The sequence below is a fragment of the Heloderma suspectum genome, chromosome 15 (assembly GCF_057233095.1).
Source record: "Heloderma suspectum isolate Gila_16-S chromosome 15, 16-S_ref, whole genome shotgun sequence".
NCBI lineage: Eukaryota > Metazoa > Chordata > Lepidosauria > Squamata > Helodermatidae > Heloderma > Heloderma suspectum.
The window spans coordinates 16002734-16021392 of record NC_139472.1 but is presented as its reverse complement, the minus strand read 5'-3'; the positions used below and the strand labels follow the sequence as shown (position 1 = coordinate 16021392).

Here is an 18659-nt window from a genome sequence, read left to right as displayed (position 1 = left end):
GCTGGTAACCACTGTAACAGATGTAGGACTGGCACAATACCAGCTAAATTGCCTCTTCCAACACATTCCAGTGGACGCACTGTGTTTTCTAACTGTTTTAAAAGGCAGTCCCATGTAGACAGCACTGAGGTAGTCCCCACCTTGATATTCACTTCCATTTTCGATCAAGAATTTGAAAAGGGCAGCAGATCTGTCCCTCTTCCTGTTTTTTAATGCCAAGAACAACTCTAAAATAGCGACTATCATGTTTTAGAAGGTTGGCAGATGAGCTAAGAAGCAGTGAGCTCTTTATTAAAAGGTAGTAATTCTTGATATGCCATTTTCCCTACAGTCAACTTTTCTCCCCACCCCCCAAAAAAGTTTCTATTAGCAAAATCAAAGAAACATTTTTGGGGAACCATTTTATACATGTTGCTTTTCACCGCTTCTGAGCCAGGTTTGCTCTGGTTTGCTTTGTGCAAAAGGCACAAATGCATCTAGTACTCCTGCATGGTTTTCCCAAATGTGTTTTCTGTGACGGAAAGCCGAAGAAAGTTGAAGCCACTCATCAGAATACCTCTGTCCTGGTGGTCAGAGAAGGCTCAAAGAGCTAAGCCCATTCATTGAGGAGGAAAGGGAAAGACTGGAACAAAAATGGAAGTGACTGTCCTTCCTAGTCCAAGACATGACAGACTCTTTTCTTTTAGGAAAGTGCCTGCCTCCTAGCAGATGGAGAAAAGAGTGCTCCAGTATTTTGGCCTGCTGCATGACAAGCAGGAGCAACTCCTGGATTTTTATTTCTAAGAACCCAATACCGGCACAACGTAAATAGAATTTTGGCCACGTGGAACCCACAACAAAACAGCACAATGTGGAGTGCTCCTGTTTACAATTCCAACAAGACATGCCTTTTTTCAGGATACTCCATTCTATGCCAACTGTGCACTAGATCATTTTAGGTGGTTTCTCCCTCCTCCCCCCGCCCCCGATCTTCTGTACTTCTGCAAACCCTGGAGTACCTTTTAGTCACTTTTTAGGGCAACACCCTCAACAAAGTGACTGCCTACCAAGAGAAAGGCGGATTCAAAGATGAAATAGCCACATTAGCAAGCACGTATCCTATTTTGGGAAGATGCCATAACATAAAAACACACACACTGGTTATAATCCAGATTAAAGGCAGGTTCCCCACAAGCCTGAAGATACTTCCCTCCTGTGCGTGGACAGGGCTGTTTTGTTTACATAAGGAGCCATACTCAAAAAAGGAGCTCACTATTAGGACAGAGCACATACGAACAACTGGTAGCCCTCGGCCACTCTCAGTATGGCCTGGCAGCCACCGAGCGCCACACCCACTTTTCCCAGTCGTCATCAGGTGGTTGGTGGGGAACAGATCACCATTTCCCTGCTGCTATTGACAGCGGCGAAGAACGATCCTGATTAGGACTGCTAGTGGGTCTTCCCGCCCCAGGAATCATAATCAAGATTGCTGTTTTCCCAAACAGCACTCCTCATCCATATAGGGGGGGGGGGGGAGAGATAAGGTTAAAGCCTCAGGATTGCGGAGGAAGTGGTGGTGAGTGAATGGGTGAGTGTGTCCTGGTCCTACTCATCCCCAACAGCACTTGCCCCCGGACCAGACCACTTCTGCAGCCCTCCAGTGGGTTCTGCACGAGCCAATGCAGCCCCCGAATCCAAAAAGGTTGCCCTCCCTGGTATATAAAATACCTTCCTTGATTAAGCCTAAGAACCGATCCACGGTCTTACTGCCTGAGCAGCCAATGGGCCACTTAGCTCAGCATCGTAAGAACGTAAGAAGAGCCCTGCTGGATCAGACCAAGGGTCCACCTAGTCCAGAATTCTGTTCACGCAGTGGCCAACCAGCTGCCTGTGAGAAACCTACAAGTCAGACCCATCTAGGTCATTACTGTCTATACTGACTGCCAGTGGCTCTCTAGGATTTCAGGCAGAGATCTCTCCCAGCCCTACCTGGAGATGCCAGGGATTGGGAGATGCATGTACTTTACCACTCAACTGTGCCCCCTTCCCCTGCAGAAGCATATAAGACCATAAGGAGAGCCCTGCTGGACCAGACCAAGGGTCCATCTAGTCCAGCATTCTGTTCACACAGTGGCCAACCAGCTGCGCACAGGAAACCCACAAGGACATGAGTGTAACAACACCCTCCTGCCCATGTTCCCCAGCAACTGGTGTGCACAGGCATACCGCTTCTGATACTGGAGGTAGCACAGAGCCATCAGGACTAGTAGCCATTGATAGTCTTCTCCTCCAAGAATTTGTCTAAGCCCCTTCTAAAGCCATCCAAATTGGTGGACATCACTATGTCTTGTGGGAGTGAATTCCCACAATGCGGGAGTGAATTCCCGCAGTTTGAGCATTCACTCAATGCAGGAGTGAATTCCCGCAGTTTGACTCTGCACTGTGTGAAGAAGTCCGTCCTTGTACCTGTCCTGAATCTCCCACCAATCAGCTTCATGGGATGATCCCATTGGATTCTAGCATTATGAGAGAGGGAGAAATATGTCTCCTTATCCACATCTGCCACACCATGCATAATTTTGTACACTGCTATCATGTGTACAGAATCTAGCCAGTCCCCTGAAGGGTACTCACAAGAAGGGTGTGATGGAGACAGCCATCGTGTGCAGTCTGTCTCTAGCACCCTGCCTCTGAATAGGTTTGCACACAGATTTCTCTTCAATACAATCACAACCACTTAAAAGTAGAAAATAAAGATTCAAGAGTTTTAAAAGAGGCTCATTTCCAATAACGATAATATTCCCATCTAAGAATAGGTATGCTTTTCCACAAAAAAAAAAAAAGAAGTTTGACTCTACCTTGAGAATTGGTAAGTAACATTCTTCCCAAATCGATCACTACTAAAACTGGATCAGAAAATTTGAAGTCATCAGGGAAGATCACCTGAGGAGCAGAAATATCAAGGCACACCGTCCAGCGCTTACTGTCTTCCTGGAAAGGAAAAAAGGGCATTTTTTTTTTAGTAACTCAAAATATTACTCACGTTGTTTATAGATATAAATCTAAACGCTAATAACTGAAAAAGCAAATCTAAAAGCATATTTACCAGTTCATAAACTTTCACATTTTTCACATACCTGTATAGATGTTTTACCAAAAGCTCCTTTGTTAATCTCAAAGAATTGTTCTTCATGGGCTTCCAGACACAATACCTATATTTATGCATCCCCCCGCCCCCCCAAGACTGGTGTTTGGAAGAAAACACACACACACACACACACACACACACACCCTGGGCTGTAATCCTCTACACTGACTGGGGATAAGTCCCATTTAACTCATAGGATTGCATGCATATGAGTGCACAGTTAGGTTCCTATTCTGTCCGTTTTTTAAAAAAGAAAACTGTTTTAGCACACGGCTTCTCAAAACAGACAAAGCACGTTCAACAGTCAGTGCACTATTAATTACATGTGTACTCCGCCCTTCTCCAAGGCCGCATACATGGTTCTCTGCTAAACTATTTTATCCTCATAACAACCCTGAGAGGTAGGTTAGGGTGAGACATAATGATTGTCCCAACGTCGCCTAGAGAGTTTCATGTCTGAGTGGGGATTTGAACCTGAATTTCACTAGTCCTACTCCAACACACTAACTACTGCGCATGCACTTTTTGCACCATGCACGGTGTATACCATTGCTAAGAGCAGCATGCTGCTGGTTTGATTTAGGGAAGCATGACTTACACTGCAATCCCATCCATGTTCACTTGGAACTGAGTCCCACTAACCCGGGTCGCATGATCAAAATAGCCCACAGTGGCTTCTGTATTTATGCCACAGTGGGCCACAGCTCGTGCCAGGCAGGATTTGAATATTCACCACTCAGCCACGGCTTGTCAGGTCATTTGAACCCAGGCAGTGGGTGTTGTGTGAGAGTTAAAACAACCTGGGCATAAACCTAGAACAGGCCATGGGTTATGCAAGGGTTCTTTAACCCTTGCGCAACCCACACTGCCGGGGTTCGTATGACACAAGAAGTTGAGGCTGGGCAGTGAATATTCAAAATGGACACCTGCATGCACCGGCATTAGCTACGGCCCACCGTGGCATAAACAAGCGCCGGTGGGCTGTTTGATCGTGCAAACCTGCTCACTGTGTTCAGTGGGGCTACTCCCTAATAAGCTGTGCAGGCTGCAGCCTTAGGCTGTAAACTGGAAGAAAGATTTTTAAAATCTATAGTTTTTAGTAAGTTTCACCTTTATTCAGATTTACCGACACCCTAAATGATAGATTTGTGAGGACTTTTATTTTATCACTGATGCCCTGCCTTTGATGCCCTGATGCCCTGCCACTGATACCCTGCCTAAATGATAGATTTGTGAGGACTTTTATTTTATCACTGATGCCCTGCCTTTGATGCCCTGATGCCCTGCCACTGATGCCCTGCCTAAATGATAGATTTGTGAGGACTTTTATTTTATCATTGATGCCCTGCCTTTCAAGGTAAATCTTACCAAGGCAGCTCACAATTTAAGTAAAAACAATGGTAAACATCAAGTAGGCTCTCTGAAAAGGCTCTCTGTCCCTGGTAGCCATCAATCTGATTTTAATTAATGATGGGCCAGACAGCTGGGTTTCTAAAACCAATCTTAGAGCTTGGCTAGCTCCGTATGGGCATAAATGATCCTACAGATTAATGGCGTAGGACTCAGTTAAGAACTTTAAAGGTCAGTAACAGAAATTTAAATTGAGCCCAGAAACTGACTGATAGCCAGTGTAACTGATATAAGATTGGTGTAATATGAGCTGACCACCTTGCTCATACCAGAGCCCTGGCAGCTACATTCTGGATCAACTGTAGTTTACAAAACCCTACCTGACTTTTCCATAACATACTTTTAGGGCTCAATCCTATGCTTGTTTAGACAGAAAAAAGTCCTATGCTGGCTGGGGAATGCTGGGAGTTGTAGGACTTCTTTCTGTCTCAACAGGCCTAGGATTGCGCTCTTAATATATTGTAGCAGACCTCAGGTTCCTAGAAATGTAATTAGATCTAAACAGGCAAGATTAACAGAAATGTATAAAATAAAGGTAAAGCGAAGTGCAGAATACAGGTAATAAAGAAAGGGAAGTCAATACATATAACATTGGTACCAGAATAAACAAGTGCAGAATAAACTAAATACAGTTTCAAGAAGCAGTATTCCACAGTGTTGCAGATCTGTCTTTCCTAACCCCAAACCTACGGAGGTATCCCTTCAGAAAACACAAACCCCTAAAAGTCACCCCTTTCGCCTCAGTCAGGCCTGACACACAGCACAGATCTCTGGTTGTTGCAGGAACAGAAACTTCCTTCTGTTAACAGTAACAGCTTCTTTCTCTGTCAAAAATCTTATACTCTTGGTCTTCTGCTGTCTCGGGTGCTTATTCTCGACTTCTTCATCTTTTTTCTTCTTTGACTCATGAAGACTTTCTTTAGCTTCCTTCTCTGTCAGCCATGGCTTCCTCCTTCCAGCTCTTTCTTCTCCCCCGCTACCTCCACATCAACTGCCAACATTCTTTTCCCCTTTCCTGGGCAACGTGCCCCTAACTATCAGATAATTTCAGCAACTTCTACAATATTTAACATTTCGGGGTGTGTGTGTGTGTGTTTTTAATAGCATCTACCCATTTTGTGCCACCAATGTCAAGCGCACTGGTCCTTCCCCTTTCAATTGAAGGGTTGGCATTACATTAAGCTATTATCATATCATCTGGTGCAAAGCAAAAGAAACAAGCCACCATTCTTTCCAATTCACTTACAATGAAATCCCCTACAAGCAAGCGATCGATGGTTTGCCTGATTTCAGCTTTCGTCTGCATTTTGAGTTTGTTGTACTGTCTTCTAGCAGCTTCAGCCACTCTCAGCTCTAGTTCTGACTGACATCCAAAACCTGCACCAAGGGACACAGAGGTTGATGCAACTATCATTTATTGCTATGATCAATGACCAGCATAGCAGATAAAAACACAAAAAACACATAAAAACACATAAAATTACACATAGAATACATGAGATAAAATAAGATAAAAACACAGGTTGAGATAAAGTGGGGAGAAAAACAGGGCAATATCATAAACTTTATCATACTGCAATCTCCCAAGGAGGGTTACATGCAATGTTTTGTTTACAAGTCACTGGACCAGATAGAAAAGTAACAGTTACTGGACTTATGTTGATATTCAGAACAAAAAGGAGGATATAAACAGTTACTTTTGCCTCTTTTATGAACTTAAAATTGAAGCCAGAAGAAAAGACCAAGAGGGAACGTTTTATCATTTATGGTGGACTTGTAAAAAAGCTAAAATATTTTGGAAACGAATACAGTCTTTAGCTCAAAGAATATTAAAGACTACTATAGAACTAAAGCCAGAAACTTTTTTACTGGGACTAACAGATAAACATGTAAAAGAGAAGGGGGGAACCCTCTTTCTCTACATGACAACGGCTGCAAGGTTATTGTATGCACAAAAGTGGGAGAATGAAACCATACCAACTGTGAGCGAGTGGATTATGAAAATGATGGAACTGGCAGAGATGGCAAAACTTACTATTATAATTAAAGAAGGGTCAACAACTAATGATGGCAAAAGGAGAAGGGGATGGGAGAGGATGAGATGGCTAGATAGCATCACCGATGCAATGAATATGAACTTGAGCACGCTCCGGGAGAGAGCGCAGGACAGGAAGGCCTGGCGTGCTCTGGTCCATGGGGTCACGAAGAGTCGGACACGACTGAACGACTGAACAACAATGCGAAGAGAAAACTCCCTGGAAAAGACCCTGATGCTGGGGAAGACTGAGGGCAAAAGGAGAAGGGGACGGCAGAGGATGAGATGGCTAGATAGCATCACCGATGCAATGAATATGAACTTGAGCACGCTCCGGGAGAGAGCGCAGGACAGGAAGGCCTGGCGTGCTGTGTGGTCCATGGGGTCACGAAGAGTCGGACACGACTGAACGACTGAACAACAATGCAAAGAGAAAACTCCCTGGAAAAGACCCTGATGCTGGGGAAGACTGAGGGCAAAAGGAGAAGGGGACGGCAGAGGATGAGATGGCTAGATAGCATCACCGATGCAATGAATATGAACTTGAGCACGCTCCGGGAGAGAGCGCAGGACAGGAAGGCCTGGCGTGCTGTGTGGTCCATGGGGTCACGAAGAGTCGGACACGACTGAACGACTGAACAACAACAACTAAATTAGAATGGAAACCTTTTATAGAATTTGTACAAGAAATAGAGAAAAATTATATCTATGTATGTATTTTGGGCTGGTCTTTGACCATAATAAAGTTCTATCTATCTATCTATCTATCTATCTATCTATCTATCTATCTATCTATCTATGTGGATTTTGAACTTTGAGATGGTTGAGTCTCTTTTTTCTGTTGTTGTTAAAATTAGGAGAAAGGAGATAATGTCTGTGAACTCAACGTATGACATACAGCTAAGAAAAGAACTACTGTGATACATTCATTTTCTGCAGTGGATTGAGCATCTAATCCCTTTTTAAAGCTACCTAAGCTAATAGCTATCACCACACAGCAAATAATTTCATAGCTTAACTATAAAGAACACATACTGAACTCTTTCTGGCCCATGTGCACTGCAAGGAATTATTGTTACTTTACAGTGGCAAGCATGAAGAAATAAAACAAGGAAAGTAAAGAAATGTAAACATATATATGTAAGTAAGCAGAAAGGTTAACCTGAGGAATGAACTCTTCCCTTGTAGAAGAAATCAGCTACTTTCTTAATAGCTTGCGGATTGTAAATAATATTCAGAGGTTGGGTGCTGACTTCAAGGCGGCGCTCAAAATTGCCTCGAACTGGGTTTCGCTCATACAGCATCTCAAACACTGGAACCACAGGATCAGCTGAATCAAGGCAGAGCAGAGCAAACACCAGCAAATAGTGTCACTGACATGCACAGAGCTCCATTAAAGGGGAAAAACGTAACCAGCTTGAGCGATAAAAGGACCCATTAATAAAACATCTATACACTTTAACTGATCCTTTTTAAAGCCAATCCTTACGTGAAGTTGCTTCACTTGGTTTGCGGTATCATGGCACATGGAATCATAGGGTGGGAAGGGGCCTACAAGACCCTGCTTAGCTTCCGAGACCAGAGATGAGACCAGGTGCATCCAGCCCTTTGCTCAATGTCATAGAATCATAGGGTGGGAAGGGGCCTACAAGACCCTCGAGTCCAACCCCCTGCTCCATGCAGGAAGCCTGATTCCCAGGCGGTCTCCTATCCAAATACTAACCAGGGCTGACCCTGCTTAGCCTCCAAGATCAGAGACAAGATCAGGTGCATCCAGCCCTTTGCTCAACATCATAGAATCATAGGGTGGGAAGGGGCCTACAAGACCCTCGAGTCCAACCCCCTGCTCAGTGCAGGAAGCCTGATTCCCAGGCGGTCTCCTATCCAAATACTAACCAGGGCTGACCCTGCTTAGCCTCCAAGATCAGAGACAAGATCAGGTGCATCCAGCCCTTTGCTCAACATCATAGAATCATAGGGTGGGAAGGGGCCTACAAGACCCTCGAGTCCAACCCCCTGCTCCATGCAGGAAGCCTGATTCCCAGGCAGTCTCCTATCCAAATACTAACCAGGGCTGACCCTGCTTAGCCTCCAAGATCAGAGACAAGATCAGGTGCATCCAGCCCTTTGCTCAACATCATAGAATCATAGGGTGGGAAGGGGCCTACAAGACCCTCGAGTCCAACCCCCTGCTCCATGCAGGAAGCCTGATTCCCAGGCAGTCTCCTATCCAAATACTAACCAGGGCTGACCCTGCTTAGCTTCCAAGATCAGAGACAAGATCAGGTGCATCCAGCCCTTTGCTCAACATCATAGAATCATAGGGTGGGAAGGGGCCTACATGACCCTCGAGTCCAACCCCCTGCTCCATGCAGGAAGCCTGATTCCCAGGCAGTCTCCTATCCAAATACTAACCAGGGCTGACCCTGCTTAGCCTCCAAGATCAGAGACAAGATCAGGTGCATCCAGCCCTTTGCTCAACATCATAGAATCATAGGGTGGGAAGGGGCCTACAAGACCCTCGAGTCCAACCCCCTGCTCCATGCAGGAAGCCTGATTCCCAGGCGGTCTCCTATCCAAATACTAACCAGGGCTGACCCTGCTTAGCCTCCAAGATCAGAGACAAGATCAGGTGCATCCAGCCCTTTGCTCAACATCATAGAATCATAGGGTGGGAAGGGGCCTACATGACCCTCGAGTCCAACCCCCTGCTCCATGCAGGAAGCCTGATTCCCAGGCAGTCTCCTATCCAAATACTAACCAGGGCTGACCCTGCTTAGCCTCCAAGATCAGAGACAAGATCAGGTGCATCCAGCCCTTTGCTCAACATCATAGAATCATAGGGTGGGAAGGGGCCTACAAGACCCTCGAGTCCAACCCCCTGCTCCATGCAGGAAGCCTGATTCCCAGGCGGTCTCCTATCCAAATACTAACCAGGGCTGACCCTGCTTAGCCTCCAAGATCAGAGACAAGATCAGGTGCATCCAGCCCTTTGCTCAACATCATAGAATCATAGGGTGGGAAGGGGCCTACATGACCATCGAGTCCAACCCCCTGCTCCATGCAGGAAGCCTGATTCCCAGGCAGTCTCCTATCCAAATACTAACCAGGGCTGACCCTGCTTAGCCTCCAAGATCAGAGACAAGATCAGGTGCATCCAGCCCTTTGCTCAACATCATAGAATCATAGGGTGGGAAAGAGCCTACAAGACCCTCGAGCCCAAACCCCTGCTCAATGCAGGAAGCCTGATTCCCAGGCAGTCTCTCATCCAAGTACTAACCAGGGCTGACCCTGCTTAGCTTCCAAGATCATATAAAGGGTCTTAACAAAAATGGGTAGTGAAGCTATTTTAGCGAAGAGAAAATGGATTCCCTCTTCTATTTTTGGCAACCCAATCATTTTGGGGTATTTCTCTTGATTTTAGGTATGAGTTTCATTTGCTGCCCTTTTCCACTTTATGTTACATTTGTAGGACATGCCCGTCTTTGCTATCATATGCTGTGAGAATGAGGCATGTGCTTCCCTGGCTTACCCACAGGTGGACTAGCTTCCCAAAGTGTTGTTGAAAAGAGGCGTGCAAATGTGAATCAGCGCAGTGCACGACTCTAGCAGTTCTCCAAAATGTAAGAAAAGGTAAAGCAACAAAAGGTTTACAACAGCCATTCTTCCAGAGAGCCAAGACAACATATCACAGACACAGCAAACCAAAGAACACTAGGGTTTCTCACCACAATTGAGCTCTTAAGCTAGGGGTGGGCAACCTGTAGCCCTCCAGATGTTTTGGCCTACAACTCCCATCAGCCATTGCCAGCGTTGCCAATAGTGAGAGATAAGCTAAAACATCTGGAGGGCCACAAGTTGCATGCATCGCTGTCTGTGGAGTTCTTTTCAATGGAATTTAAACGTGCTATTTTTTTCTTCTTCTTTAGGTTAGATCCATATGCTTGGCAGTCCCTTTCATTTCTATAGAACATCCCTGCAAACAAGTGTGTCCTAGAGGCATAAGGCACTTTTAAAGGCCTCTGTAGCTTCCTCCCGCCCTGCCCTTCTTCCCACAGTCCCTGTGTCCCTGTTCATGCACTTCACTCTACCAACCTCAGCCACCCACAAAGGTCTCCTGATCTCTTTAAATGGCCCCACCTTGCTGCCCAGTGTTTAGAACTCAGTTCCAGAACACCTACACATCGCTACTTTTCTCTCATCCATCAAATCCATCATTGAAACTGATCACACCCATGGGACTTTTGGCTTAAACCTCACTCCCTATCCTCTGCTGAAACAAAGCACTTGTTACCCTTGGTTACCTTTTCAAATTCCTCCCTATTCACTAGTGATGCCATTCTCTTCCCACCCAATGGTTGCCTTCCCCTCTGTCAAAATTTAGATTGTAAGCTGCTCAAGGCAAGGACCTGCCTTTTTTCGTCGACTTGTATTACTCCACAAATTGCCACATTTAAATAATAAAAATCCAGTTAGATCCTATTAGGTACATTAGGTTAGATCCTATTAAAGGTAAAAAAGGTAAAGGTGTCCCCAACCAGTCGTGTCCGACTCTAGGGTGTGGTGCTCATCCCCGTTTCTAAGCCGAAGAGCCAGCGCTGTCCAAAGATGCTTCCGTGGTCATGTGGCCGGCATGACTGAACACCGAGGTGCACGGAACGCTGTTACCTTTCCCGTCGAGGCGGTACCTATTTATCTACTTGCAATTTCTTGCTTTCGAACTGCTAGGTTGGCAGGAGCTGGGACTGAAGACGGGAGCTCACTCCGTCACGCAGCACTCGGGTCTCAAACTGCTGACCTGCCGACCTTCCAGTCTGCAGTTCAGCGTCTTAACCACTAAGCCACTGCGGCCCTTAGATCCTATTAGGTACATCCTATTAGGTTAGATCCTATTAGATACATTCTATTTCTTAAAAGCATATTTTCCAGAGATGTTTCTCCCTACTGCCTGTTGGCTCAAAGGCAGCCCTGTTCTACTGATAAATGGCAGTCAAGTTACTACTCCGTTTTGCAGCTGGACTACCAGCCTTACCCAACCTGGGGCCTGCCAGCTGTTTTGGACTCAAAACCCCATCTGCCCCCACCAGCATGGCCAATGGTTAGTGATGATCAGAGTTGTAGTCCCAAACATCTGGAGGACACCAGGTTGGGCCAGGCTGGACTAGACAGTCTCTGATGCACCACGCAGCTGGCCAATTCTGTGAAATACCAAATCCCTGTAGGAGTTCAGCGATGGTCAAAGCTGGGCCTCTTACGCTGAGCTGCTTTAAAAATGAAGACCCTGTCTATGTATGAGGGAGCATCTCATATAGTAAGGACTAAAACAGAGATTTGGGAAACTGAATCCAGCTGTTTAGCTACTACTCCAACACCCTGCAAACTGCGTATGTACACCACTGTCAGCACATCACGACGCTTCTCCTGACGTCAACCTTCAAGGGCTTGAAGATTTCATATATTTTTAGGAACTGGTATCCATGAATAGGTGCACTTTAATTGCAGCTAAAAAAAATTAAAATATTACCAGTGCTCTGGTTACTCGTGTCTGAAGAGAACGTTCGGAGACCAATGGAAGAGGCACCGCCAACTTCTTTTTGCTGATGAGAACAGAAATAATTACCTGTAATGCATGTCATTATTTATTTATTTATTTATTTATTTTAGCGACCCTCCTCCATTTTGTTGCAATTCTGCTCACTGTAGGAGAGAGCCAGCCATTCCCCCAATTTATGTTGCTGTAGCAGATATGCGATGCAGCATGTGGTTAATCTTCCCTCACAAACTCACTTTAACAGAAAACTGGTTTTTAATTGACATAATATAACATTTCTTTAAAACTGAAGTCATGTGTATCAGCGCGATTCAACATACTGGATTAGGGAAGACGAGGACAGGAAATATGGTTCCTTCTGTCGCTAAATCTCGTAGGAAGAGGCTACCAAGCTGAACCTTGAAAAGGGAGGAATTCCTGCGAGGGAGAGTTTCTGCTAAGATGGTTACTCCTGGAAAATAAAACACGCAAAGCCCAGTCTTAGGCTCATGTCAAAACTGACACTTCATTGTTCTGAAGCCTTTGGTGCCAAAGGACTATCAATGAGTCTCAAGTGGTACAAATGTGGCTCCTTTCTCCTTCCTGGCCATCCTGTATGTGCCCTCACAGCAGTTAAGATCTACACATGAAGCCTTGCTTCAAATTCCACCTTGTGTGGAGACCAGACGGGACTCCAGAAGAAGCAGGGCCTTTGCTGTGGCGGCCCCAAGGTTTGCTGTCTTCCAACAGGTCTGCATGCTCCGCTCTTTGTTCTCTTCTCAAAGGAGCCCCCCAAGGAGCCTTTGGGATTGGCTAATCTTCCTGACTTTAATTTATATTAACTGGTCATGTATTTTAAACTGCTTACTTTTGTACACGTACTTTGGATTTGTTTTTAATGAAAAGCAGAAACCTTTTTTTAATCACCACCACCACCACCGCATCCAGGCATTAATAAAGCTTCCCCACATGAGCCTGAGTCTTACAGCTTATTTACCTAACATGCAAATCATGTTGCTCCAAGTGCACATACCGGGGGGAGCCTTCTAAATAACTGGGGGTCGGGCGGGGGGATGATCTACTTCATTGGTCCACGCCTGAGATGCTGGGTGCCGAGGAGGGGGCTTTCCTTGTCTGGCAGACTACTTGGTTTCTACTCTGGGCACACTCACCCACATGCAGTTCCTTGTTGCTCACGGCTACCAGGCTAGCACTTAAGTACAAGTCTGGTTTACATGTCATTTCTGTAACAACAGGTGATTAGCAAACCCTCCTTCTAAACAGACAGATGTTCCTTCTAAACAAATGAAACTTTTTTTTTTTTCATATTTTCCACTGGGTAAAGCAATCCTAATAAGTGAGGTAGGGGGTGGGGAATGTAGATAAGCCATATCAGTCCATGAACACCCCCGCACACACGCCCAAACCCCACAGTATGTTCATGCTGCTATTAAAACCCATCAAAATGCCACAAAGTTACACACAAGCTCTCAAATTCTCTAGAACTCTTCATCAGGCTGGATGTTGAACAACAGCCCCCCTCCCAATTTGGTTTCCTATGGAAGAGTTCTGGAGAACTCAAGACAACGTTGTGACCTTTTGGTTGGTTATTACAGAGGTATTCATAAACTGATGGTACCTGGGCTTTACCAACAACTGTGGGTCTGTTTTGGGCCCCCGTCTACCACAGACGTAATCCACACAGATGGGGGGAAATACTAGCACATAGGGCTAGCACATATGGCAGGAGAAATGCTAGCACATAGGGCAGGAGAACCCCTGAGGGATTGCTAGGGATGTCTGTGTAAAGCGGAAAGAACCAAGAGTCTGGTGACACCTTAAATACTAGTGAATTTATTATGGCATAAGCTTTTGTGGAGTAGGGAGCCCAGCTGGGCTTTATACACCATCCTCATTTACTTACTGTCTGGGTTCGGATGATCAGCAGGGGAAACAACGCAGCGTCAGTTGTTTCCCATGCGCCGGTCGCGCAATTGGGATTACCCTAATGACCCACTCCACATCGCGGGTCGCCGTGTCATCCGAACCCAGCAAGCGGCGTGAGCGTAGTACATTTGCACACACCCTACAACCCACAGCTTGTGGTATGGGTTGCAGGGTGGGTGAAAATGTACTACACTCATGCCACGCGCTCGGTTCAGACAACACGGCAACCTGCGATGTGGCACAGGTAATTAGGATAATCCCAGGAGCAGGAAACTTCCGACGCTGCACTGTTTCCCCCACTGATCGTCTGGATGAGCCCATTGTCTGAGAGGATGCCTATTCCAAGGAGCTCATGTAAATCTCACCAAACTGTAAATCTCACGGATGCTGCTGTGCAGTGGCGGCAGTCAAACGTGGTTAGATGGCTAAAGCAGCAAAGCCCTTGTAGGAACAAGAGGAATCCCACACCCACCCCGTACCTGAAAATTCCAGCTGTATGAAAGCCCTTTCACTGGCCTGCAGACCCTTCTTCTCTGCGTGCAGCAAGGTGACAGAGCCGCCTTGCAGCTGGAGATTTAACTTTGCAAAGATGTGATCCCTCTTTGTGAAGGTATTTATGTCAGAGACATCAGCTGTTGGATCAAAAAGTTCATCAGCGCCTAGTTCAACGAGAGAGAACAGCAGCGGTTGAAAAAACATATATGAGCACTTGTGAATTCCGCCAAACTTAACTACGGATGGTGCCCATTTAACACTTTATTACTTTCAAAATGCAGGACAATACGTTGGGTTTTAGTACAGAATTTGTAAGGTGACATTTTTAAAGGAGCATAGCTTCTTTTTTTCTTTTAAAGGAACACAAGACGTTCCTATGCTTGGTCCTTATTTGCAGACCTCAGCTCACTATCTCCGGCCTTAACAAGGCCAGAAGCAAGAGAACCTGTAGAATCAGCAGAAACGTCTCCAAGAGCTTTCTGGAAGCCAAGATGATGCATTACTTGCTAGGGGTGGCTCATTCTACAAGGTCCTCAACCCCTAAGGATGCTTAAAGCTAATGAGAGCCTAATCCTGACCAGGTAATAATCGGTCTGTAACGAAAGCGATCAGACACACCACCAGCGTTGAGGCTGCCCAACTCCAGGCCAGCACAAAACTGAAATATGATATGTGTATGAAACTGGGAGCCAGTGTGGTATAGTGGTTAGAGCAGCCTTCCCCAAACTGGTGCCCTACAGATATGCTAGACTACAATCCCCCCAGCAGACTGGGGAAAGCTGAGTTCGACTGCTGAATCAGGGTTGGGAAAACCCGGATTCCAGTCCCCGCACAGCCATGACATTCCCCAGGTCATCTTGGGCCAGTCACTGTTTCTCAGCCTCACCTACTTCACAAGATTGTTGTGAGGATGATTTGATTTGTACCCTGCCTTTCTGCCCAGAAAACTGGCGCTCAAGGTGACTTACAATCATCAATACAACTTGCCTACAACAATAATAAAACAATGCATTAAAATACAGTAAGAACACAGCAGCAACAGAATAAAAACAGCATCCAACCCAACAGACCCGCTTACACGCCAAAGGCCTTGAATGAAGCGGTCTTTACTTGCTGGCAGAAGGACAGCAGAGAGGGAGCAAACTTAGCCTCCCTTGGTAGAGAGTTCCACAGCTGGGAGCAGCCACCGAGAAGGCCCTCCCTCACATCGCCACCTAATGCACCTCTGAAGGCAGCAGTCTCGAAAGAAGAGTCTTTTTAGAAGATCTTAAGACTAGGGAAAGCTCTATGGGAGCAGGGGGTCTTTCAGGAAGCCTGGTCCCAAGCCATATAGGACTTGATAGGTCATAACTAGAACATTGTATTGTGCTGGAAACTGACTGGAAGTCAGTGAAGCTGTTGTAACAAGGGAATCACATGCTCCCTGTAACTGGTCAACAGTCTGGCCGCAGCTTTCCAGAGCAGCTGAATTTTCTGAACAGTCGTATGCTGCCCTGAGCTCTTTGGAGGAAGAACAGGATCAAAAGGTCATAAACCTGACATGAGCAACCTGCAGCCCTCAGACTAGTATCAAAAGTCCTCTGCAAGTTGAGACCTCTGGAAAGAGCAATCTTTTCTTTCTCCAGTAGCATGCTGGGTAGGGAGTAAGAGGGAGACAGAGGAAGAAACTGTGGGGGGGGGGGGAGAGACACAGAGAGAGAGAGAGAGAGAGAGAGAGAGAAAGAGAGAGAGAGAGGGGTACCCCCCCACACGCAAACACACACACAGTTTGGGCTCCACCACGGGCTTCAGTCCCACCCACCTCAGGCTTGCGGCCCCAAGCAGATTACCCTTGAAGGAATGCAACTCTCAACAGGAAAAAAAGCTCCCCACCTCTGTCATAAACAAGGATAAACCACCGTAACGTTGGTCGCCGTAGCTGCGGTGAAATCTGAGCTGCACTTGCCCTTTGATGTTTCAAGTCACATTGAAACATCATTGACTTGAAACACATTGATGTTTCAAGTCACCCTAGTACACTGCTGCTTCCTTCAAGGAAGCTGTGCGTATCCTGCACATCCGAAGAGCCAAGGTGCATTTGTTCTTCAATAAGCTGACTGTTTAAAGGGCCTTTGTAACACGCAACCAGCTCATCAGGTCTGGCCCCTTATCGCTGTTCCCAAACCCAGGATGAGCTCAGACAGATAAGCCACCTGTCTTTGCTTTGCATTTCTAAGCCTGAGAGAGGCTCGAGGAGTTTTGTCTTCACTGAAGGAGCTTTCCTAAGAAGAAAAGATCTCTTATGGTAAGAAAACAGAACCCCTTCAATAAATATGTCAGCACAACGTATTTAACATCTCATTCTGCAGGGTCCATGTGGCAACATGACATTCGTCTAGAGAATCAAAGTAAGTTTTCCCATACCAGTGACATCTTCGGGCCTCCATTGTCCTTCAAAACTGTCTGTTTCCAACGCTTCCTGTGAATCGCCATACCAGCCCCCCCACCCAGGAAACCAGGACTGGAGGTACTGAAGCATTCCAGGACTGCTGCTGCTGCGGCAGGCTCCCAGTTCAGTTTCAGACCTTCTCTCAAAAGCATCAGATAAGGGCTCCTTAATGCTCTGTGTAAAATAAGCAAACGTATGAACAGAGATTGAAGATTAAAAAGGTGCTGCTCCCCGCCCTTTAATCTAACTATTACTGTGATACTGATAGCGTATGCCCGCAACGAATGCATTAGACAACATGTATTATCCCAGCTCTGTCTGAACGCGCTATCACTCCCTTGAATAGCAAACTCAGGCGGTGAGTACTGACAGAAATGGACCCACAACACGATTACTGAGAAAATGGGGATGCATTCGCATAAGCAGCAGGACCTCAAAGTTTGTGGAAGTACACAAAAAAAAGTCTAAGAAAAAAGAGTGAGGGGGAAAAACAAACACACAGTCCAATGAGGACTGGGGATGCTTAGTAGCCATGGAATGTGGAAAAGAAAAATGTGAAGCTTGTAAATAAAGGCATGACTCATTGGCTGGCACAGAATCATAGAATAGTGGGGTTGGAAGGGGCCTACAAAACCATCGAGTCCAACCCCCTGCTCAGTGCAGGAATCCAAGTCAGAGCATCCCTGACAGATGGCTGTCCAGCCTCATCTTGAATGCCTCCAGTGTGGGGGAGCCCACCGCCTCCCTAGGGAATGGGTTCCATTGCCATATTGCTCTAACAGTCAGGATGTCTTTCCTGATGTTCAACTGGAATCTGGCTTCCTGTCACTTGAGCCCATGATTCTGGGTCCTGCACTCTGGGATGATCGAGAAGAGATCCCGGCCTTCTCTTCTGGGACAACCTTTCAGGTACATCCTGAACACAAGCAATCCTAAGATTTTCATTATGAGCTCAGTATGTTATTAACATAAGCAGCCACAACTTGCTGCTATTCTTAGTTTGGCTATTATATATAAAAATGTGTGTGTGTGTGTGTGTGTGTGTGTGAATGAATGAATGAATGAATGAAAATATATATATATATATATATACACACACACACACACACACACATACATATTCATCCATCCATTCAATTCCATCTTCTTTTTCATGGATTGTCAGGTGTCTTTCGTTCCACCGTCCACTCATTGGCGGAGTTGTTCTTTTCTGTTAGGGACGTATGGGATGTCAGAGAAATCCGTAACAGATTCAAATGAGTTTAAATTTCTATGAATTTTGAACATGTAGATTATGCAGCACACTGACTTTTTCCAAGTTGCATGGTCTTGTGGACTGATTTTTTACTGGGGGGGGGTGTGTGTGCTAAACTGCACATTTGCAAAAGTGTGCATCTGTAAACAGGGACAAAATTGCCATACATCCCTAACAGAAAAAAACAACTCCGCCAATGAGTGGACGGTGGAACGAAAGACACCTGACAATCCATGAAAAAAAAGATGGAACAGATTTAACAAAATCTGTACATCTCTAACGTGTGTGTGTATACGCGTGCGCATGTTTGTATGTCTATATATATATATATATATATATATATTTGCGTATGAGTGTGTTTATGCACTCTGCGTACTGGCATTACCCCTGTCTCGTATATCACACTGAAAACTTCACTGCAGAAATGAGATT

General features: G+C 45.7%; 1 protein-coding gene across 8 annotated transcripts in view; it reads right to left on the bottom strand.

Moving 5' to 3' along the window:
• Window positions 1-18659, bottom strand: part of VPS13D (vacuolar protein sorting 13 homolog D) — a 210812-nt gene that overhangs the window by 169990 nt on the left and 22163 nt on the right. For all 8 annotated transcript variants that reach the window (XR_014785992.1, XM_084821541.1, XM_084821543.1 and 5 more), the window contains exons 12-18: window positions 16948-17146; window positions 14529-14708; window positions 12444-12574; window positions 12097-12169; window positions 7735-7902; window positions 5784-5914; window positions 2838-2970 (exon numbers count right to left, since the gene is read on the bottom strand). Coding sequence is in view for 7 of the 8 variants with exons in the window: in XM_084821541.1 (XP_084677667.1) it covers window positions 2838-2970; window positions 5784-5914; window positions 7735-7902; window positions 12097-12169; window positions 12444-12574; window positions 14529-14708; window positions 16948-17146 (1015 nt within the window). In the remaining variant the exon portion in view is untranslated. The remainder of the gene's footprint in view (window positions 1-2837; window positions 2971-5783; window positions 5915-7734; window positions 7903-12096; window positions 12170-12443; window positions 12575-14528; window positions 14709-16947; window positions 17147-18659) is intronic.